Here is a 24,192-nt window from a genome sequence, read left to right on the forward strand (position 1 = left end):
AATTTTTTTCTAATTTAAATTAACTGTTTTTTAATGATTCAATGAAATAATATTATAATATGTTTACACTGAATTAATACATAAATAATTTTACCTTTTAAACGCGAATATAATTTGTATCTGAATACAGTCACCTTTTTTTCCTTACTACTTTTTTTTTCTTTAAATTTTAGTTCATATAATTATTTATTTATTTAAAAATATTATTTTTTTTCTATAAATTTAACGCTCGCAAATATATTAAAAAATTAATATCTCAGTTTTAAAAAATCCTTATTAATTCAGTAATTAACTATAAAACGTCTAATGTTTCAGTAATTGAATATAAAACGTCTAATGTCTCATTCAAGACGACTTCAATTATAAAAGTAAGAAAATAAGCATAATTATAAAATATTTATGTTTTAAGTATGATAAGACCTATTCAATTAAAAACATTTTAATTTAAACTAAAGAGATAAAAAAAATCTCAGTGATCAGCTTAGAGACAGAGTTGTATGATATTTTTATGACATCAAAATTTATACATTAAAGATTTACGTGTATAAATATGTTTTAGTTTTTATAGTAGAAATATATGGCTGGTTTAAAAGGAGTTGTTCTTTATTTTTATAATCATAATAAAAATTTATATAATAAATTTGAGTTTTTAGAAAATTAATGTATTTCTCATTTTTAAAATTGTGTTATAATTGTGCTAAAATTGTCAAAATCCAACAAATATTTTTTAAATTGAATATTTCACTAATACGTGTTCTACGAGTATCAGTGTCTCCGATACAGACACACCATTTAAGAGGCGTGTCTAGGCCTATAGATCAAAACACTTGAGAGTTCCATAGTTTTTATCATTTTTTAATATTCATTATTTTTTTTCATTCTTATCGTATTAATATATTTGAAGTCAATGTTTGAAGAGTGTATCTCTTTCTTTTGTTATATATTATTTTCTTGTAAAATAAAATCTAAACCAGCTCTTTGAAGATTAAGGATGATAGTAGTTTAAGAATCTAAGGAGATTTTTTTTTAAAATTTAACCTTATATTTATGATTTTTTATACTTGAAAAGTAATCTCATATATTTATACTTCTTAACTTCGACGAGAAATACCTATATACCTATATTTGAAAAACAACCTTTGTACCTTCTAAGAATAGTAGGTCTTATTAGAAGTGTGTTTTAATAAATTTTATTAATATTTTTTTTCTTTTTTTTCCTTTTTTGGGTGGTTGATCAAGAGAAAGTGTTGAATGTATAGAGTTTAATTATGAGATCTTATATGAATTGTTTTGAATTTTTGGAAATATTAGAAGGAAGATTTGTTTGTAAGCATCTATATAAGGAAAATTAATAATCACATCTATATAATGATTTAATTGTTATGTGTGTGAAATATATGATAATATAAGATATATTTATAGAGTAAAAATATACATGATTATGTTTATGAAATTGAAAAAAGAATAGTCTAAAGTATGAGTTGTTTAAAATTATGGATACATGTACACGAAAGTATGATCAATTATTTAAGATTATGGATATATGTATACGAAAAAGACTATATGTATATCTTTGATTTTTTTTTTTGTATGAAATGAATATATATATATATTTAATGATTAATTGGAAAGTTGAAATGATGTAAACATGTTAGTTAATCTATTAGATGAAAGTTTCATTGTATTTTTCTTTGTTTTTTTTATGCAAATGATTGCTTTCAATCGAATATCGCTAAAAAAATCTTAATACTTAAGCAATATTCAAATGTGTGTAATCTTTGTACTCACCATTTTTTGTTGTTCAAGTGACATGTGGATGCTTAAATGGTGGAATTTGTCACTCAAGGCATAACTTATACATTGAACTAAGAAGAGACCAAGATGTATTATCTCTTATGAAAGCATGTCGCTCAAGCGACATTTAAGCGTTTTTGGAAACTTAGAGATTCATGTATATGTGTAACGGTGGTCAAGCCGAAGTTGGTTCCTCCCATGCTAATAATGACGGGTCTAAAACATATGTTTGTCTTTCACACAAATAGAAAGTTGTTGATTTCTTTATGTGAAGGAGACATCACTCAAATCACGTGTTTATGTTTATAATAGATTTTATTGTTATATATAAACTATAATAGTGATAAATATATATTGTTAAGCATGTGTTGTAATTTTTTATTTTTTTTTATATTTAAGACATATAACTGATATGTATATAACGAAATAGTAAATAATATAGTTATGATATAATGTGAATATGTATGTGATATAAGTAAATTAGAACACATATGATAAGAATATAAAAAAAAATTATACATTAAATTTGATGAATAGGTATATAAATTATCTTAACTTAAAACAAGTATTAATCTAATGAAATATACTTAATACCAATTTATCTTCTAAAAAGCATATATAATAATTATACCGTGTAATACTAAAAATAAGTTCTACCCTAACAACGTTTTCGTTAAGACAATTCATTAAGGGTATTACGAGAAATACTTTTATTTGGTTAAGAACGCAAAAACATAACTATTATAATATTACAGAAGGTATATTTTACCCTTCTTTTTAATATAATTGACATTCTTAACATTCATTACTTTTTGGCGGTGGGTTACATTTTAATTTTTATTAAATACTTAAAAAACAATTTAAAACAAACAAAAATACTAAATTAAAAGAACTAAAATAGAATAAGAAAGATCAATAAACAGCCTTTTAGAAAAACCAATATATATCCACATGATTATTGAAAGAGGACGGACTTCTACTTTACCATCCTTTTAAATAATATAATATTATATTGAAGTAATAAAAATAAATAAAATTTGAAAAAAAAATATTATTAGAATCGAGAGTATGTGGAAAAATTAGAGTCTCAAGAAGATAGGATTGTTATATGAATGGGAATAGTTCGCTATCAAAAATCCAACATATATTGGTATAATAATGTTAATTGTGGAAACCGAGGTTAACCAATTGGACATAAATATTTGAGCCGCAAGAGAGAGAGAGAGAGCCACCACGCTCTGAAAGAAAGTGCACGTTTTCCCGGAAAAGGAGAGCAGAGAGAGAGTCAGCGAGGCTTATGCCCCTGCGTCCAAATTCACACCATTTTTGGCAGGGGCAGTCCAACAAGACACGCACCCTCAACCCATAACGTGTCACCTTCTAAATTTGCATGTCATTTTGTCTTTAACCTCCTCAATCCCCTATAAACCTTCTCCTCCTCACTCCTCTGCTTCCCACTCTTCTTCTTGCAACTGTTACGCCTTTCGTTTCAGTGACATGGCCGTTCACCGCTCTCTTCTAAACAAACCCACCTGGTGCAGCGTCGCATTTTGGTGGTGGATGCTGGTCATGGTGATGAGAATTCAGGGTACAAACGGGAAGGAGCAGGACTCGGTCATAAAGCTACCCACACAAGAGGTGGATGCAGAGTCGGATGAAGTGGGAACGCGATGGGCTGTTCTGGTGGCCGGTTCAAACGGCTATGGAAACTACAGACACCAAGTGAGTTGATTTGGTTTGTAAAATCAGCAAATTAGTTTGTGAGTTGGTGTGTTTTAATGGATGGTGTGATGAAGTACAGGCAGATGTGTGCCATGCGTACCAGTTGCTGATAAAAGGTGGAGTGAAAGAAGAGAACATTGTGGTGTTTATGTACGACGACATAGCCACCCACGAGTTGAATCCCAGGCCTGGAGTCATCATCAACAACCCTCAGGGTCCTGATGTCTATGCTGGGGTTCCTAAGGTCATCTTTTCTCTCTGCTTCATCTTCTAACGTATCATTTAAGCTAACATATTTTATTATTTTACTACTTTAACTGGGATTACCTGTGTTCATGCTTAATTAATTCTCCTGCCAACTCAATCCTTAATTCTAAACCACCGTCTCTGTAGCTTTTTGCATTTTTTTAGCTTTAACGTCTTCTCAATTACTCAACAACTGCCAAAGCTTTTCCATCTTATACACTGTTTCCAAATGGCAAACCTTCTTTTCCACCTTTCTTTTTTAATGTAAAGGGCTGCAACGTGTCTGCAGAATTGCAGTACTTATGTATTTCAAAGAAAAACGCGCTTATCAATTAAGCAATTTTTTACGTCTTTGAATTACAGTATTACTATATTAACATTAACTTCTCACCTACAAGTTTGGACCAAAAATTAAACTACCCAAAAAAGGATTTAACACTTACGTCATGGTCTGATTGTGCGATGGAGCATGTAAGTTGAAAGTCTCTTTGATGGAAAGCTACGTTGATAGTCGATCATTATAACCTCTAATTTATGATATAAAAAAAAGTATTTTTTTTCATTTCATTGAAATTTTAAAATTTTAATAAGTTGTCAATATATATTTTTTTTCTTTGATCAATGTAATGATTTTTTTTCTATGTATACTTTTTTAATAAAGATGTTATTTGGGTGAAAAGAAATCGTAAACTTTTTTTTATAAGAAAATGCTTTAAAATTGATGAATATTTTTTTTTATAAGAAACTTTCTTTAATAAGAAATTCATGTTTATGAGAATTACAATGACATTATATTTTATATTTTAATTGATGAGAAATCAGTTGAAGAAAATTTCCATTTGACTCGGGAGTAAATTTTTTGTTTAAGATAAAAAAAAATAAAACTCCCTTTGAAACTTTTGTTGCTGGCGACAATTGATTTAATTAGAACAATTGGGGTGCTTGGCTATCGATCGTGGTGGAGTAAATTAGAACACTGGTAAACGCAATCATTGGGTTGTTGATAGACATTAGATGTGTAAAGTTTTTCGGGTTGTTGTTGATAGACATTAGATGTGTAAAGTTTTTCGCTCCGTGTTGATGATATTTTTCAAATATTAATATTTTAATGGTCAATTCATAAGTTACTTGCTCTATTGTCGAAACAAATTAGTCATTACAGTGACAATTAGAAAACGAATTGTTACCTGTTGTTATTGTTTTTTTTTGTAAATAGAAAAGGATTTTTTACCTATAGTATTAGAAAATTGCTTATTTTGTGCTGCTCTGTTCGTTGAATTTGACACTTTGATGGGATGTGATTTTTAATTTTATTTTAGGATTACACTGGTGAGAGTGTGACGTCCCGTAACTTCTTCGCCGTTCTTCTTGGGGACAAGAGTAAAGTGAAGGGAGGAAGTGGCAAGGTGATTAATAGCAAACCAGAGGATAGAATATTTGTATACTACTCTGATCATGGGGGTCCAGGAGTTCTTGGTGAGTTAAGCTTTTAACTTCTTTTTTTTCCAGTTGTTTAGTCCAAAGGTTGAAATAAAAAATTCTGATCCTAAAGACTTTTTTCTTTCGTTGTTTCTATTTATGAACCTTCAGACTTCATTCATTGAGGTATATAATATTTGAACACAGTTGTATGTAAGGGTGAAAAACTGATCAAACCAGAACTATGTTTATATTAGGTAAAGACATCATTATAGCTTGGTGATTTCTTATTTGATTGTAGGGATGCCAAACATGCCCTACCTTTATGCTATGGATTTTATTGATGTCTTGAAGAAGAAGCATGCATCTGGAGGCTACAAGGAGATGGTAAAAAGTGATTTCTTAAGTATATGATGACTGGAAATGATGCCAATAACTTTAATAAAGTCATGAAGAAGTTACGATGTGGTGATGTAGGTAATATACGTGGAAGCATGTGAAAGTGGGAGCATTTTTGAGGGTATAATGCCCAAGGATTTGAATATTTATGTCACAACTGCATCGAATGCCCAAGAGAATAGTTGGGGAACTTATTGTCCTGGAATGTATCCTCCTCCTCCTCCAGAATACATCACATGCCTAGGGGATTTGTACAGTGTTGCTTGGATGGAAGACAGGTATAACTACATTTTTCTTGTGTTCAAGTTCAACCCATCATAAACATAAAAAAAGCTTTGATGACATTGAAATTACATTGTAATTGCCAGAATTTGAAGTCTTTTAGTGACACCCTAAACATTAACTTTCGCTCTGTTTGAATGGCCAAACTGACTTCCACTTAAATTTTCAGTGAGAGTCACAATCTGAAAAAGGAATCGGTCGAACAACAATACCAATCGGTAAGAAAATTTGAATGAATTGCAATGCTGTGTATTTTCAATATTAGCATTGGGGAAAACAAAAACAGAAAACATAGTTTTTCTTGTGCAGGTAAAACAACGGACTTCAAATTTTGAAGCTTATGCGATGGGTTCACACGTGATGCAATATGGTGATGCCAACATGACAGCTGAAAAGCTTTATTTATACCACGGTTTTGATCCTGCCACTGTGAACTTCCCTCCACACAATGGCAGACTGAAATCTAAAATGGAAGTTGTTAACCAGAGAGATGCAGAACTTTTATTCATGTGGCAAATGGTATGCCTATTTTCCCCTCAAATCAAGTCATCGCATCTACTTCACCCTTTATAAATTTCTCTACATCCTCACTTTCAAGTAATCAAATTTATTGCTCAAATACTATTACAATGGTAATAACATCTATTCACAAAATTGGTTTTGTTTCAACAGTATCAGAGATCAAACCATCTGCCAGAAAAGAAGACAGACATCCTCAAACAGATTGAGGAGATAGTGAAGCATAGGAAACACTTAGATGGTAGCGTGGAATTGATTGGAGTTTTGTTGTATGGACCAGAAAAAGCTTCTTCTGTCCTACGATCCGTGAGGACTACTGGTCTTCCCCTTGTTGATGACTGGACATGCTTAAAATCAATGGTAAACAAAATAACTAAATCTTCTTTTTTCTGCTAACATTCATTGCACATTTTGTATTTTTTTTCCTTAAATAAATTTTCCTCTGTCATTTCTTCCACACATGGTGAGATCCATGCACATGACTCACCAAAATCTATGAGAAGAGGGATTGGACCAATTCTGTCTAAAAATTGGATTGATGTACATATTCCACAAAAGGGAAACATCTTTAAATATTATTATTATTAGCTGATTACTGATACACAACTTGGGGTTGCAGGTCCGGGTGTATGAAACTCACTGTGGGTCTCTGACTCAGTATGGAATGAAACACATGCGAGCATTCGCCAACATATGCAACAGTGGCGTTTCTGAGACCTCCATGGAGAAGGCATGTGTGGCAGCCTGTGGTGGCTATCATGCTGGCCTATTACATCCATCAAACACGGGATACAGTGCTTGATTTTGGGCTGTATACACAAAGCCTTAAAAAAGCCCGGTTGATAATGTAATACTATGAATTGCATTCTCACTACTGGTTTCTGCTGTGTATATAAGTGTAATAATACCCTTTACATAAAATGAGTAACAATATTAGTTAGTGTATTTCGTGCTCTAATTTCTTGGTCCACTCCATTCCTTCAAATCCAGGGCATCTTTCTTATCTTAGTTCTTGGTCTGATCTGTTGCTATCCTTTCATGAAATTAAAACAACATATGTTTAACTTATTTAATCTTGGCACTCTTTCTTTCAATGCTCCTCCTTGTCTTGCAGACTTCTTCCTCAGAAGTTCAAACAGAATGATTTTTCTAAGTATATCTGCAACTTGGTCTTTCCATGAATCACAGTTTGAGATTGAAATCGCAGATTGATTATCAACAAACATCTTTATGCTTTGCTCTTGCCTCAGTCCCAAATCAGTTAAAAATATTTCTTAACTTGATTTACAGTTATAGTTGCAGCTTCGAATTCTGCTTATTCTGATCACCAAGAAAAAAACACTTGAAGCCATACTGAAACAGTACTCTGACATACTTTTCATATCATGTAAGCTACTTGGCATCAGAAAAGCTAATTAATTTGAATTCTTGTACCTCAGAAATACCTTGCAGTCCTTGACTTCATAATTGACTGTAATTTTGATGTATCTTACAATTTTCTTGTTGCCTTCAACTGCAATTTACTGACACAGTGTATGAAGAGAACAAGTTTACTGAAAATATGTACATTAAACACTCAATCAAGCTTCTAAAATCAACTTCAGCAACACTATCTTTCTAGACGAACTTCTCCTTTTGATTCATAGGAGGGTTCTTCTTTTGCACTTATCAAGTTGAAATTTTGAGAATTTCTTTTTGCATATTTTTCTAACAAATAAAGATCTCATTCTTTTTTTGAGTGATTTCCATGCTTAAAAAAATAAGTCATAAGACCAAGGTCATTTCAAATAAATCTTTCATTTCTTGCTTACTTAGCTTCCAGTAACCAAAAGATCATCAAACACCAATATGCTTAACATAAAGCACATAAAGCGTAGCTTTACATACTCAAGTGAAATAAATGATAATTTATTCTCTAATATCACACTCATGCGACTTGCTTGAAGCATTAAACCTCTTTTTTTAAGAAGTATACTTTGTTTTCTTGGCCTTTGATGATAAAACCTCATAAATTTCTTCTTATAGAAAAACAGGGGAAATACACAATAAGGGGAGAGTTATATTTAACATTTCTAAAAATTTCAGAGCTTCTATTGAGACATTTATACTAAAAAGCGCACTGTCAAATAAGTTTTCTTAATAATTGTTTTTGTGAAAAATTGTTAGGTGCAACTTCAAACTTACATATACAGTGTCTAACATATTTTTTAAATTACTTTGTATAACTTCTCTTCTTAAATTAATTACATATTTATAACATGTAATATAGAAAAATAAAAATTAAGAGAGATTTACACCAAATATTTTATATTGATTTATTTGATAACCTATATTACTACATGTACTTATTGATGAACACCATCAAGTTCACTAGCAAACTATCACTACAAGAGAAAACAAGTATTATTTAGACTCAACTAATTCTGTTAAAATCAAGTGTTATTTAAATTCAGTTATTTCAGATAAACAGAGTATTCTTTAAATTTAACTATTCTTGTCTAAAATAACAAATATTCTTTACACGTAGTCACTTCTAACTAAGCACAACTAAGCATACTAAACATCAGTACCTTGGACTAGACCACTCTTAATTAAGCAATAGTATTAATTGAACACAATCACTCATGATTAAACATGAGTATTCTTTGGACTTAATAACTCTTTGCTAAACAATTTTGTTTATGTAAAAATTGTGATATAAAAGATCAAGTTGCTAATTAAAATAGGGATGACATCCTAAGATAAGTACAATATGATGAACACTATTTTAGATAATTATAAATATAAATAGTGTTTTTGATCACACATTAAGACTAAAGGATCGTAAGAGCCTTAATCGTTTGTTTCGTGATTGTTGTCATCAACCTTTTTTTTTTACAAAGATTTTCTTTATATAGATGTTGAGACGAGAAGAGTAGTTGCAAATCCTTTAAGAGTCATTGTGAGTGTGAGGTCTTCTGCAAGTTCTTTTTTTTTTTTTGGTTTGTTTATTTATCTATGTTCAAACTTTTAAATGCATTAAATATATTTCATGCAACATTAAATATGTGTGCCTTTTATACAAATTTATATTATATGACATTGCTCATTAGGCTTAAAATACTTCACTTCTTTCCAATCTCATGTATCATTACCAAAAAAAATTCACATTTTAGAGTCAGTAAAAATTAATTCCCAACAACTTTTATCTTATTGGTTATACTTTAAGTATTCTTTAACGTCTCCTATTCTTACATTATTTGTAACTTAAAGTCCTTCATTAAATTAAGCACATGCATCTTTATTTTTTTATAGCATCTATATCTGCCTCTAGATAATCTCAAATTACTTTTTTCTAATTTGAGAGTTATGATCCTACACCAGCACAAAGACATAATTTTGCCCTTTTTTTGGGGATTTTTTTTTTGTTTACGATTCTTGAAAAGACATCATAATCCTTTTTCACAACTATTTAAAAATCAAATATTTTCAAATAAGATTCATTCTCATTGAAAAAAAATCAGTTTTTCCTATCAAAGAATGGAATAATAACCAATTTTTTTTTTGGGTAAGAATCACTTAATGCAAAACACACAGAGCTCTTGAGAAGACACTTCAGATGCCAATTACTACATGTAACCTGTGCATAATAAATATAATAATATATAAAATAGAAAAATGACTGAAAAGTTATAGAGGAGCTATACCTCTTTGAAATCATGAACGAATGTGCACATGCTTTATTGAATATTTCAGTATATATAAGTTTAGGAGTTTCTGTCAAAACTATTTTAAATAGGAAAAAAAAATCTGACTTGTCTTATTCAAGAGAAACTCTTTCACCAAGTTTACATATTATTCTGTCTAGTTTATATATTAAATATAAATTAATGAATATCTTTTATCTTATTTTTTCTATTTATCTCTTAACTACATTATTTGTCACTTTTATTATTTATAAAAAAGAGTTGATTTCTTTGAGTCACAAAGTCAAACTAAATCTAAATTAGGATGAGTGGAACTATAAGAACATGAATTTTTCACTTGATGGAACAACACACTGTAAGGGGCCTGTGGTAGCTTGGAGTGTGCAGTGTAAGGTTATTACACGTGGATGGTCGAATCCTAAACTTTCTCTGCATCTTCCAAGAAGGGAGTGATTGGAGAGAGTAACTGACACCAAAACACTTCATCTTCTTATTCGCCTACAACACTGACAAATGTTCATTTGGTAGATCTATTGGATCTAAATCCAAATACTTGGATTCCCCAACTTCGTAAACACAATTAATTGGTTAATTGTCTGAAACACCACACCAATTTGAAGACTATGCAGATGGAGTTCTTGTGTGACCATTCTCAGACCAATAGGAGAACTTGAAAGAGAAGAAACTGGAACAAAATGAAGTTGTTTTGTATTTATTGAAGAAGTGTGATTTACTTGGCTGAGTCACTTTGTTGTCATTATTATATGAACTATAATAAAAAGGATAAGCAATAAGGTCTGCATATACATGCTAAATTAAGTAAGTGGATCAATTTACAACTTTTATTATTAATTTAGGTATAAAAAAAAAATGAGATTGGGTAAGTTGTGGAAGATGAAAATGATTTTAAGTTAGAATCTCTTGTGTGTCAATTTTTAAATTTTGTTTAATTATATGTTAATTAAGTGAAGTTTTTCTATGAGTGATACAATTTTAGTATAAAATAATATAATTGAAGTTGTCATTCATACACAAATTCAGTTTGATTATGAAAAAAAAAGTTTAATAAGAGAAAAAAATTAATTTTTTTACATATATATATTTATAAATTTTAAAAAGTTATTTTTGTATTATTTTAAAGAGAATGGTAAAATTTGAATTCGTAATAATTTGTTAATTGTAATAATTTGTAGACTAAGATATTAAGTAAACTTAGTTAGTTGAATGACATATAAGTATGGTAAATGAGAATATAAAAAAACATAATATTTTTTTCATAATAGAAAAAATTATTTACAAATGATGACATGGTATTGTCGATACGAGCAATTGCTCTTATTGGTCCTTCATTTTTACATTAAGAGCGTTTTTTTGGTTTGTTTTGATTTAGGTCATCTATTTCATTATGAATGTGTCTAGTATTTTGTCTTCTAGATTTTTTACCTTTCATGTGAAAGTCTGATATAAAATTGGGTCCAATAGTAATAGAACAATAATCTTAATTTTGTAATGAGTGATATTTAACTTCATTCACCCTCTAACCATTTCATAATTGTACTAAATGTTAATAGAGATGTAGGAGCATTTGAAAGTTTTTTTTTGACTTTAATTTTATAACTTTTAGTAAGATATAAATTTTAATTATGTATTAAAAATATTTTAAAAATTGTATGGTAATAAACATGATTATTTGGGATGTTACATTGTTTATTTTCAGATAAAAATTAAAGTGTAAAAAAGTTTGATAATATACCTTAATTTGTTTATGGAATTTAAATTAGAGCGTGGCTTTATTTCATCTATTAGAGAAATTGTTTTTTCAAATGAGAATTAAAGATTTAAATTTCAATGTTATTTATCCAAAAACCTACAAAGTATGATTTTGTTATACAAACTCTTCATCAAAATTTCATGACACAAGAACCATTTAAGTAAAGAATCTTTCAAATCAGATTGACGAACAAATGGTAATTTGAGATATTTTTTTTTTTAATTTCAAGGAGTTTTTATTATTAACAATGTCTAATCTATTTTCTTTTAATTTCAATTAATTCCTAACAAAATTTTGTTTTCAAAATCTTCCTGCAGTGTTTGTCATTTTATATGTGAAGATCAAGAGAAAGGTTTAGAAAAAAAAAAAAAAAGGATGATGAGAGAAGGTTCTTTAGATGAGGAATTAGAAGGGGAGAAAGAAAAAGGAAGCGCTTGAGACTCAATTCCCTAAACTCTAAACCATTTACATCTTTATTTCCTTATCTAGCACCCTTTTGTTTTTATTTCCCTATCTAGCACTCTTTTATTTTTTATTTCCCTATCTAGCACCATTTTAAAAATAAATAAATAAATAATAATTTTTTTTATAATTTTAATTTTGAATGCATTAAAAAATAAATATTTTTAATGTTTAAAATAATTAGAAATATAATTAATGAATAAATAAATGAGTTTTTACAAAATAAAAATAAAAAAGTAATAAATTAAAAATGTTTAGTTTAAAATTATTTTTTTTAAAAGTGAAGAAAATAAAAAATTAAACTATACAACAACATAAAAGTTGAATCTATAAACATAAATTAACATTTTTTTTATTATTATTGATGATATAATCATGTTAATTTCAAGTAAAAAATACAGGACATAATTATAAAAAAACCAAAGTCAATTAGTATTAATTAATAGTGAACACATAAATAATATTGAAGTGTCTACCCTAAATGCAAAATTCTAAAAAAAAGCTAATGCAAATGCTACACTTAATGCTTAAAAATGAGACCAAAAAAATACAAAACTAAATAAGTATAGAAAATAAAAACAGCAACAATAAAATAAAAACAAAAAATAAATATAAATAAAGAATGACAGAAAAAAAATAACAACTAAAAACATAAAAGATATAAAATAAAGGCAAAACAAAATAAGATAAAGATAAAAGATATAAAAAAAATTCAAACAAGATAAAGACAAGAGATATAAGGCGATATTAAATAAGTATATGTTGATCATAAAAAAGAAAATAAATAAAAGATGATCATTCATTTGATATTTTCTTCAGTGGTACATTAAATAGTTTGTGCAAAATGAAACATAATTAATGACGAGAATTGCACAATTCCGTAATTTTTTTTATAATTTTAATTTTGAATGCATTAAAAAAATATATTTTTAGTATTTAAAATAGTTAAAAATATAATTAATGAATAAAAACATAAATAAAAATAAATAAAGAATGGCAAAAAAAATAATAATATTGTCATACAACAGGACACACAAAAAGAACGTGTCCCAACATTACTAGACCGTCTACTTTTCGTCATTAATTATGTTTCATTTCGCACAAACTATTTAATGTACCATTGAAGAACATATTAAATGAATGATCATCTCTCATTTATTTTCTTTTTTATGATCAACATATACTTATTTAGTATCGCCTTATATCTCTTATATTTATCTTGTTTTGATTTATTTGATTTTTTTATATCTTTTATCTTTATCTTATTTTGTTTTTCGTTTATTTTATACCTTTTATGTTTTTAGTTATTATTATTTTTTCTGTCAATCTTTATTTATTTATGGTTTTTGTTTTTATTTTATTGTTGTTGTTTTTATTTTCTAGACTTATTTATTTTTGCATTTTTTTCTTCTCATTTTTAAGCATTAAGTGTAACGTTTGTATTAGTTTTTTTTAGAATTTTGCATTTAGGTAAACACTTCAATATTATTTATGTGTCCACTATTAATTAATACTAATTGACTTTGATTTTTTTTTATAAATATGTCCTGTATTTTTTACTTGAAATTAACATGATTACATAATCAATAATAATAAAAATAAATACTAATTTTTGTTTATAGATTCAACTTTTATGTTGTTGTAGAGTTTAATTTTTTATTTTCTTCATTTTAAAAAAAAAATTTAAACTAAACATTTTTTTTATAAAGTTTTCGTGTTAGGCATCATTATGCAACTTGACATCTCAGCTAAGCTGACACCTCAAGTAACAACAATCATCTGCCATCACATGAAAAAAATATTATTAAAAAAAAAAAAAAAAAAAATACAAAAATATGGGGGGACTAGACCAAAACCCATATGTTAACACAAACGATACATAGGTAGATTATACTTATTCATAAAGAATTCTAAGAACAGACTAGCTGGGAGTCTATTATACCAATGAAAAGATTCTCTATGAATAAATCCTAAATTAGCCAACTTATCAGCACACGCATTCCCTTCACGAAAAATATGAGTTACCCTAAACCTGATTGTCCCACAAAAATTAAGACAAGTATTCCATCGATTCTGAAGCATCCACGGAACATTAGTCCTAGCAGTAAACGCAACACAAACCAAGGCAGAATCACATTCAAGCCAGACATTAGTAAGTCCCATTTTTTGAGCTTCCTCCATAGCATGTATAACTCCATAAAACTCAGCAACCAAAGCAGTTTGAACTTCAAGAAACGCTGAAAAAGCACCAATAAATTCTCCCATACTCCCACGAAAAATACCTCCACAAGTAGCAAGACCAGGATACCCCCTAGCAGCCCCATCAATATTAATTTTGACCCAGCCTGGTGAAGGAAATTCTCATCTAATAGGAAGAGGACGAAGAACTTTACCACTACGAGTCTTAATACCGAAAAACTTAATCACGTTGAAGTCCAACATATCATTCTTCATTGAAGCTTTAGACGAATTTCCCACTAGACAAGTTAAATCTTTAATTATCGAAATAGCCTTAGAAACCCCAATCTTATCCTGAAATCTAGCATAATTCCTCATACGCCATATCATCCATATAGAAAAGGTTATCATTGCAAGCTTAATCAATTTAACCAAAGGACTACCATCACTCTTAATAAAAGAAAGTAGATCATCCTTATTAGAGAAATGAGAAGTAAGAAAAATTTGTCGTACCCAACTCCAAATATGCAATGCGTTAGAACATTCAAAAAATAGATGTTGAATAGATTCCTCTTGCTTTTCACAAAGCGAACACATAGAACATATATGCAAACCCTTATTCTGAATATGTTGATCTGTAGGAAGTCGCCTATGAAAATTTTTCCAGAGTACTAGAGTTTTGGAAGGCGGAATAGATGAAGACCAAATGAATTTACCCCAACCACCTGGAACCCCTGGTTCCAAGAAAAAAGTCCTAGCCGATTTAAGAGTGAAATGACCAGACTCATTTAGAATCCAATTAAGAATACCCTGTTCCTCTCTAATCATGATATGATTAAAAAAAAGAGGCATCTGCTGTAAAGAGAAGGGAATATTCCAATCACAACCTGTCCAAAATTGAGAGACTGTATCCGGAATGCTAACACCATCAGATAACCCTGCAATATTTGCTAAAGAAGTAGTAGAGCACCATTTATCATTCCAGAAATTAATAAAAGAACCTGTACCAACAGTCCAATAAGTATAGTCAAGTATGGTAGAATAAAATTGCTTAATTCCAGGCCAGAGAGAGGAAGATCTATAAACCGTTCGAAATTCATATTTTGATTTAAGAACCCTGGCTTTCAAGAGTAAAGATCAAGGTTTGTCGCTATAAGCAAAGTTCCAAGCAAGCTTAAGAAGATATGCATTATTTTCATGATGAAGATTAATGATATTCAAGCCTCCATCCTCAAGAGGTGAACAAATTTTCCCCCAATTAACAGTAGCAATACCTTTTTTCAGAATATCACCGGTCCAAATAAAATTCTGACACCACTGCTCAACTTGCTTAATAAGTGAAACAGGCCACTTATACATATTAAAACTATAAGCTAGAGATCCAGTAATCACTGTATTGACCAGCTGAATTCGACCCATCATGCTAAGAGATTTACCTTTCCAAGATGCTAGCTTCAATTTAACTTTATCAGCCAAAGGTTGAAGAAATCGACACTTTGGAGCACCAACAAAGATAGGCACTCCTAAATAATGGAAAGGCAAACAACCATGACTACAGGAAAGAATATTTTGAATTTTGGTGACAAATCTTGGAGAATTATCCATGGTGAAGAAACTACTTTTAGAGTTATTAATATATTGACCAGAAAAATCACCATATGTTTTAAGAAAAGAACTCAAATTTCTAAGAGACTTAATATCCCCCCTACAAAAAATAAATATGTCATCAGCATATAAAATATGAGAGGGAGTGAGATAACTGTGCGGACTGACCATATTTAAAATCTTCTTATCATTCACAAGCTTAGAGAGACCTCTACTAAGAACTTCCTCTGCAAGACAGAAAAGTAAAGGAGACAATGGATCACCTTGTCTTACCCCTCGAATGCAAGGAAAAAACCCTACCAAACTACCACTTATTCTTATAGAAAGCATAGCTGAACGGAGAATTGTACTAATCCAATCGACAAATGAGGGGTGAAAACCAAAGCGTTTTAAAACTAATAATAAGAACTTCCAACTTAGAGTGTCAAAAGCTTTATGAATATCAACTTTGTAAGCCACATTACCTCCTCTAACCTTTTTAGAAAGCAGGTTAATAGCTTCAGAAGCAATACCAATGCAATCCTGAATCTGTCTACCCTGCACAAATCCATATTGATTAGGAGAAATGATTCTAGCAGCCACAAGTGCAAGCCTATCCGCCAGTATCTTGGAAATAATCTTAAACTTGAAGTTAGCAACAACAATTGGCCTGTAATCTTTAATGGAATCAGCACCCTGAACCTTTGGAATAAGAGATACCACATTACTATTCATTCCAGGGAGAACCCAGTTTTGTTTAAAAAACTGTTGAACAGCATTGCAAACATCTGTCCCAATAATTTCCCAGCAAGAATGATAGAAAACACCACCAAAACCATCAGGACCAGGAGCACTATTACCGTTAAGATTAAAAACAACATTTTTAATTTCAGAGAAATCTGGACACTTAATCAACATCATATTCTCCTCAGAGGAAACCATCGCAGGAATATAAGTACCAATAAAATCTTCCATATTATCAGTATCCAGAACATTAGAAATAGACTCAGCATAAAGATTTTTATAAAAGTCCAAAATATGATCCTCAATGATTTTAGGATCCTCTGTAACCTCATTATCAATCCGTAGACGATGAATCCCACTAGAATTATATCTCCTTTTGACCACCGCATGGAAAAAAGCAGTATTTCGATCTCCATCCTTGAACCATAACATCCTAGCCATTTCTTTCCAAAACAAATATTGACAGTGAAGAGCATGATCAAGCTCCTCCTTAGCAATCTTTTCTTGACAGAGAAGTCCGTCACTATCAGACAAACTAGCAGTCTCTAAGCTTTTTCGAATACCAAGAAGGATGTCCTGCTTAAGAAGAACTCCATTATGAACATTACCAAAAGAATTTTTATTCCAGTCTCGGAGCTCAAGTTTCAACCTTTTTAACTTATGTTGCAAGATAAACATAGGACAACCAACAACTTGATTAGCCCAAGAATCATGAATAAGCTTTAGACACGAAGTGTCCTGAAGCCACATCGAAAAGAAACGAAAATTGCTAACCTTCCGCAAAGAATTACTAGCAAGACTAGCAAGAATAGGGGAATGATCAGAACAATTTTTAACAAGAACCTGATAAGAACAAGATTCCCATTCATCCAGACACACTCCATTACATAAAGCCCTATCCAGTCTTCTGTGAATTCTATGCAACCCTCTCCTTCCGTTACACCAAGTATAACAAGATCCAGTAAAAGACATACAAGAAAGATCATTAGTATTAATCCAGTCCAGGAATTCATTACAAGAAACCTGATTAGGAGCCACCCCCCCTTTACAGTCATCCGCCGAGAGCACAACATTAAAATCTCCCAGAATACACCAAGGCCCTGTGAAGAAACTAAGATCCCTCCATAAAAATCGTCTAGACAAGTATGTGGTAGCACCATAAACACCTGCAAAGCTAAAACTCTTATCCTCCAGACGACAAGTTACAGAGATAAATTGATCATTAACCAAGAAATTTTGGACAAGATTAGGAACCGACAAACACCAAAGCTTAGCAACTTTATTAACAATAGGAGACGTAGCCACCAAATGCATATTAACAGATTTGAAAAGGACGTCGAAAGCATTAGTGTACGACATCATGGGTTCAGCAAGAAAAACCAGGAGAGGTTTATGTAGGTTAAGTAAACTAAGCAACATCTCCACAGTTTTGTGGTTCCCCAATCCTCTGACATTCCAAAAAAATGAAGAGACACCTTCATTGCGACGTTGTAGAGAGAATTGCCTTAGCAGTTTTCCTGGATTTACCAGTCCCCTTAGGTGGTCTCCCTGGTTTTCTTTTAGTGCGAACTGTTTCCTCCCCATTATCACTGTCATCCTCCTTCATGTCATTAGAGTCAGTCCAAAATTTTGAAACAACCTGATTTTCAATATGATCAGAATTAATTCCAACAATGGTAGGCGGAATAGTTGACGCTCCAATATGAGAATCAACTCCCACATCTGTAGTTTCCAAACCATCAAGAGAAGAAAAGTGATTTTGAAGGACCAACGATATTGCTTTAACATCCCTAAGATATTTAGCCTTTCGAGGGGAGGGATGAGGCGACTGAGATGGTACAGTCACAATAGCAGAGACCTCCACATTAGGAACTGGAGCATTAGTATCCGCATGTGATTTAACCCTATGAGGAGAGGTAGTACGCAACGGAGATGGTACAATCACAGGAACAGATACCTCCACATGATGATCATCAATAAAAGTTGTTGAATTTGACTATGAGTCCTTAGCTTGCATAACAGCAAGTGAGTCCAAAGTGGGAGTGGACAACCCCTGCTTGGGTGAGGACCTATCATGATCTGAAGCATCCTCAAGAGGAGGCATATCTACAAAAGCATCCTCCCCTCCACCTGTTTCATCAACTTTCAACTTATCAATGAGGCCTTCCACGAGTTTTGTCTCCGGATTTTTTTCCTATATTCTTTACGTTGTTTAGGAATCACGGTCCTCCCTTGGTCCCGTTCATCAGAAGATGCCTTCTGAGAAGGTTTATGTTGAGGCCCAAGAACACGACCCTGGTCATGGATCGCCCGACACTGAGCAAGCTCGTGCCCAATCATCTTACAATGAGAGCAAAAAGGAGGGAGCCATTCATATTCCACACCAGCTACAAAAGCAAAGTCTGGACGTTCAACCAAAAGTTGATCGGAGAGAGGGGACAGAAGATCAATATCCACCAACACTCTAGCAAACATACCCCTATTCTTTCTCATAGTATGCTCATCCAAAGACAAAGGAGTACCAAGGCCTCTAACGATGGAATATATTGTATTTGATTTCCAATACTCCAAAGGCAAATGGTAGATTCTAACCCATGTCTGAGTTTTGGTATTCTTCATGGTAGCTGGGACAAAGTCTTTTGTCCAGGCAAACAATCTCAATAAACCAGGAGATAACTTGAGGGAACCCATTCCGAGGGCCCATCTCATGTCTTCTATAGAAGCGAACTCAAACTCATAGAAACCCTTTCCAAGAGGAATTGCTTTCCATGGTCCAAGAGCTTTCCACACCGGCTGCAACTTTTTAGTTAAATCCAGGTGTGTGAGAGGTTTATCCCCCTTAGATAGAATAACCCGACCATGGAGATGGGTTTTGCAATCCTCAAGACCAGCCAAGTAATCTGCCTCATCAATCTGGACAGCAATCATGTCACCCTTAATACAAGGGGTAGGTAGTTGGGACAAAGGAATATCACATGTATTTCCCAAAGCCTGAGCAAAAGTCTTCCTTTGACCGGACATGGAATATACTTTATTATCAGGACAGACTTTTCGATCGATCAAACAAGTCCATGGAATGAGGAAACCCGCAGAGCCCTCCACCATTTTAAAAGGCTAACACAAGTTGCCGCCAAAAACTTCCGCAAAACCCTAAAACCCCCAAATCTTCAAATTAGGGTTTTGCTGGCGGTGCTTGGAGCTCCATCAATTGAAGTCTCGTTTCAACCAATCACCTTTGTGCTGGACTGCGAAGGTGTTGATCGGTGAGGTTCCGATTTGAGGAATTAGGGCACCACTTTTTCACATTCTCGGTGGAGAGAACCAGCGCGGCGCACGATGGGTGGACCAGCTGCGACACGCGATGGGACAGTCGCAAAAGGACGAACCACTCGCAGGTGGCTGCAGCAACACGGCGAGGCGCACGACGCACGTATTCCTTCTTCGTATTCTTTTCTCCGAGAAAATCTTTAAACTAAACATTTTTAATTTATTACTTTTTTATTTTGATTTTGTAAAAACTCATTTATTTATTCATTAATTATATTTCTAATTATTTTAAACATTAAAAATATTTATTTTTTAATGCATTCAAAATTAAAATTATAAAAAAATAATAATTTATTATTTATTTATTTATTTTTAAAATGGTGCTAGATAAGGAAATAAAAAATAAAAGAGTGTTAGATAGAGAAATAAAAACAAAAGGGTGTTAAATAGGGAAATAAAAACAAAAGGGTGCTAGATAGGGAAATAAAGATATAAATGGTGCTAGATAGAGAATTGAGCCATATGAAGGCAGTTTGTAAAATTATTTGAGAAAAACCAATTAAAAGCAAACAATGAGATCCATCTTCCATTTTTTAATTATATATAAATATTAAATTGATGAAAATCATTTTTTCATAGTTTACTACATTCAGATATATCAAGATTTTTATATCAATTTTTTTTATATATTTTTATATAAATTTATTTAAATTCCACTCAGGCAAATGTACTTCCACTTTACCAATTTTTTTTCATTCAACATATTTCTTTATTCTCAATCCAAAGCAATTAGAAATATATATTAATAATAATATTGATAAAATACTTTTTAATCACTTAATCAAACGCTTCTAATTGTTCTTAAAACAAACTCCTCTAACTTTTATTTTGTTTTATTTTTCACTTGAGCAATTTATACTCTCCAGGAAAATTATTAAAACAAGTATCGATAATATTTTAAATAAATATTTTATTTTAGACACTTAATTGGCCACCTTAAACTATTAACTAGTATTTTTTTAAAAAGAAAACTAGTTTTTTTTTCAAAAAAGTAAAAGGCATTTATATCTGTAATTATTACCCATCATGCATTTGCCAACAAACGATCCATGATGTTGTGCATGTGTTTCCGTGCCATAACAGTTACTGACCAAGTAGTAGTGAGTATCTGAGAATTCTTTATGCATAGTTTTTTTTTATCTAAAATAGTTTTTAATTTTTGTAAATGTAAAATAAATAAGTATTTCTTCAAAATAAAACGTACACACTTTAAGCTTCTCATTTTAATTGATTGTTATGATTAATGTATACACTAGTGACTAGCTTTAATTATATAAACTTGTTTTCACAACACAATTGAATTTTTATCACAAAATTACAAAACAACATTTTATTTACTCCATAAAAAAATCCCTTCACAACGGGAAGACATTTTTAGAATTAGAGATGAATAAATATTTTTAATTATAGGACTTTTCTAAAAACAAATTTCTCTATATAAATTTTAATAAAACTAAAAAGCAAAACAAATTTAACTTTTCTACAAACAAGAATTAACTTATACACGAGTTAAAAATTTTAAAAATTATAGAAAAATAAATTTCAAATTTTTTTTTCCACTTTTTTATTTTTAGAAAGAACTTATAGAAAAGTTCGTTGAAGTATACTCCTAACATATTTTTATTTCATGAATTGAATTTCTAAACCAAATACTTTTTTTTATATAAAAAACTGGTCGAATTGATTTCGAACTTTTTTGTGTGGAAAATGAGTTCTAAAAATATATATTGTATAAGAATAATTTTAAAACTGATCAACTGTGTGTTAAAACTATGTTAATTTATTTTGAAATTGATTAAGTTATTTGTATTTTTTAATTTGAATTAGTTTAAATGGTAAACTTTTAATGACAAACCCTAATACTAGTAGTGATGGAAAAAATATAGTGTGGTGGGTAGTTCATTAATTGAAATCTTTCTAGGCATGCATTGGGTGTTTGTTTAATTTAATTATGACAATAATACAAATTTGTGTTAGTTACTAGAGGTGTAAGGTAGGATCCCCAAATTGGGTGCATTCATTACAAAATTCTACACAAAAATCTCTCTCTTAGTGAAATAAACAGCATTGATATAATGTTGCAACCAAAAGTAATTCCATTTTTAGTTGCTCACATAATATTTAATTAATGGAATCTATCTTACGTGTGCTAGGTGAATAATGATGACAAATATATTGCCAAATTTATCGAGATCCCTCACACACCACTAAACTTCGCCCTTCATCCTATTACTATTTGCTTAGATGATGAATTTAAAATCATGAGTATGGACAGCATATGCTCACAAATGTGTGATTCTAAAACTTTGTTTTATTGATGAATTTCAAAAAATGGGTATAAAGTTCACAAATAAAAGTTGTTTGATACCTAATGTTAGAAATAAATATTTTATTATGTTGTATTCTGTTGCTTAGTGTAGTTAGCAACGTGTTTATAAATCTGAAAATATGATGGAAATGTTGTAGGTGAATACCTGTTTTTTTTAATTAAATTTGTTTATTTTTTTTTAAAAAGAAAAAAAAGTAAATATGAGTTTGACCTTTATAATTTTAGGAGTGTTAGTTTCACTTATCACATCAATCGCATTGGTTGATTCAAATTTTTTTAATCTTCGATTTAAGAAGTCCAATTTCAATTATGAATTTGTTTAAGTAATTATTTTTATGAAAAATAATTATACTTTTATAAAGGTAATTATTTTAACAAAAACATCCTTTTATATACGACAACTGAAAACCTGTTTTTCAAACTTAATGGACAGGTTGTAAAGGGCCAATTGATCCTAGTGTATTAAGGTAAGTGTAATTAACATAAAATAAAATAAGTTATATGAAAAATTAAATAATATAATTTTAATCATGATACATATTTTAATATTTAATCTTTACTCAACAATAAAATAGCACAACAAAACTTCATAAATATTTATAACAATCGACATAAATAATATATCTCATTTTATGATAACATTTATTGTATATTGAATATTTATTCAGATGACTTCTGATAACCTTTCACATATCTATTTTCCATTTAAAATCGAAGATAAAACAAGTAAAGTCAAAATTAAGAAAGACATCATTAAGAGAAAGGAGTTAGTCTCTCATCTCCCTTGTAAAAACATTTTTAATTTTAACTTTTTACCCAATGATTAATTTATTTTTTATATTCACTTATTAAAAATACGTAACAATTATTTACTCTTACAATGTATAAACTGGAATGCCCAACTTAAGAGTAAGAGTCCCGCTCTCTGTAATCTTTGAATTAGACATTTTTTTCTCTCTCTCTTTTCAATGCGCATCTCACTCTCAAAGCCTTAAATAAAAAAAATGCCTTCAACTATCATAAATATACAATTTCTTTGATCTCTATATGTGTGCTTGATTTTTGGATCACATATCCTTTTAATCGATCATATTTTATCTTTATCTCTAATTGAATCTTGACATTTTAAAAAATGTCAATAGTTAAAAACAACTTTGTATGACAACTTAAATTATATCCATCTTAATTCCAAAATATAATTTAAATAGTTTCATTGTCGTTAACCTTAACTATAATATTTTTTTGTTACGTTGACAATTGTTACTCTAATAGAAATTTATATATTATAAATTTTATTAGAATAAAATAAATATTTATCAATCATTTAAATTATAAAAATAATTCATAGTAAAGGTTTTTTCTGCTGAATTGAGTCATTTATTTGTATTTTAAAAAATATTTTTTTCTTAATTTTTAAATTGATTAAAAATAAAAATATTTTATAATATATAAGTGGATATAAACTTTAAAAAAATTAATTTAAACTTAAACTTATATTTATAATTTTTTATTTCTCCAACTTTAGCTTTATTCTCTATCTTCCTTAATTCTTAAGACATTGTGTCCACCCAAAAAGAAAAACACACTAAGAATGGTGAGGAAAGCTGAAAAATTACAAATTTTGTCTCTTCCATGCAGTGTGTGAATAGTTGAGAAAATTAGTATTAACCTGTGCTTTTAAATTTTTATCCTTGTTTTTTCAAAGAAAGCATGACATTGAATAGTGTTAT

At 30.2% G+C, this 24,192-nt stretch overlaps 1 protein-coding gene across 1 annotated transcript; it reads left to right on the plus strand.

The window, feature by feature from the left end:
- The first annotated feature begins 2,932 nt into the window (after nt 1-2,932).
- On the plus strand, nt 2,933-7,339 carry LOC137808039 (vacuolar-processing enzyme). Its single transcript, XM_068608934.1, has 9 exons — nt 2,933-3,516; nt 3,596-3,760; nt 5,082-5,238; nt 5,483-5,568; nt 5,659-5,858; nt 6,032-6,080; nt 6,172-6,381; nt 6,535-6,741; nt 7,001-7,339. Exons 1-9 carry the CDS (start codon nt 3,292-3,294, stop codon nt 7,181-7,183), a joined length of 1,482 nt encoding a protein of 493 aa, XP_068465035.1. The 5' UTR covers nt 2,933-3,291; the 3' UTR covers nt 7,184-7,339.
- The last annotated feature ends 16,853 nt before the right edge of the window (nt 7,340-24,192 follow it).

This window comes from Phaseolus vulgaris, chromosome 3 (assembly GCF_000499845.2).
Source record: "Phaseolus vulgaris cultivar G19833 chromosome 3, P. vulgaris v2.0, whole genome shotgun sequence".
Lineage (NCBI taxonomy): Eukaryota > Viridiplantae > Streptophyta > Magnoliopsida > Fabales > Fabaceae > Phaseolus > Phaseolus vulgaris.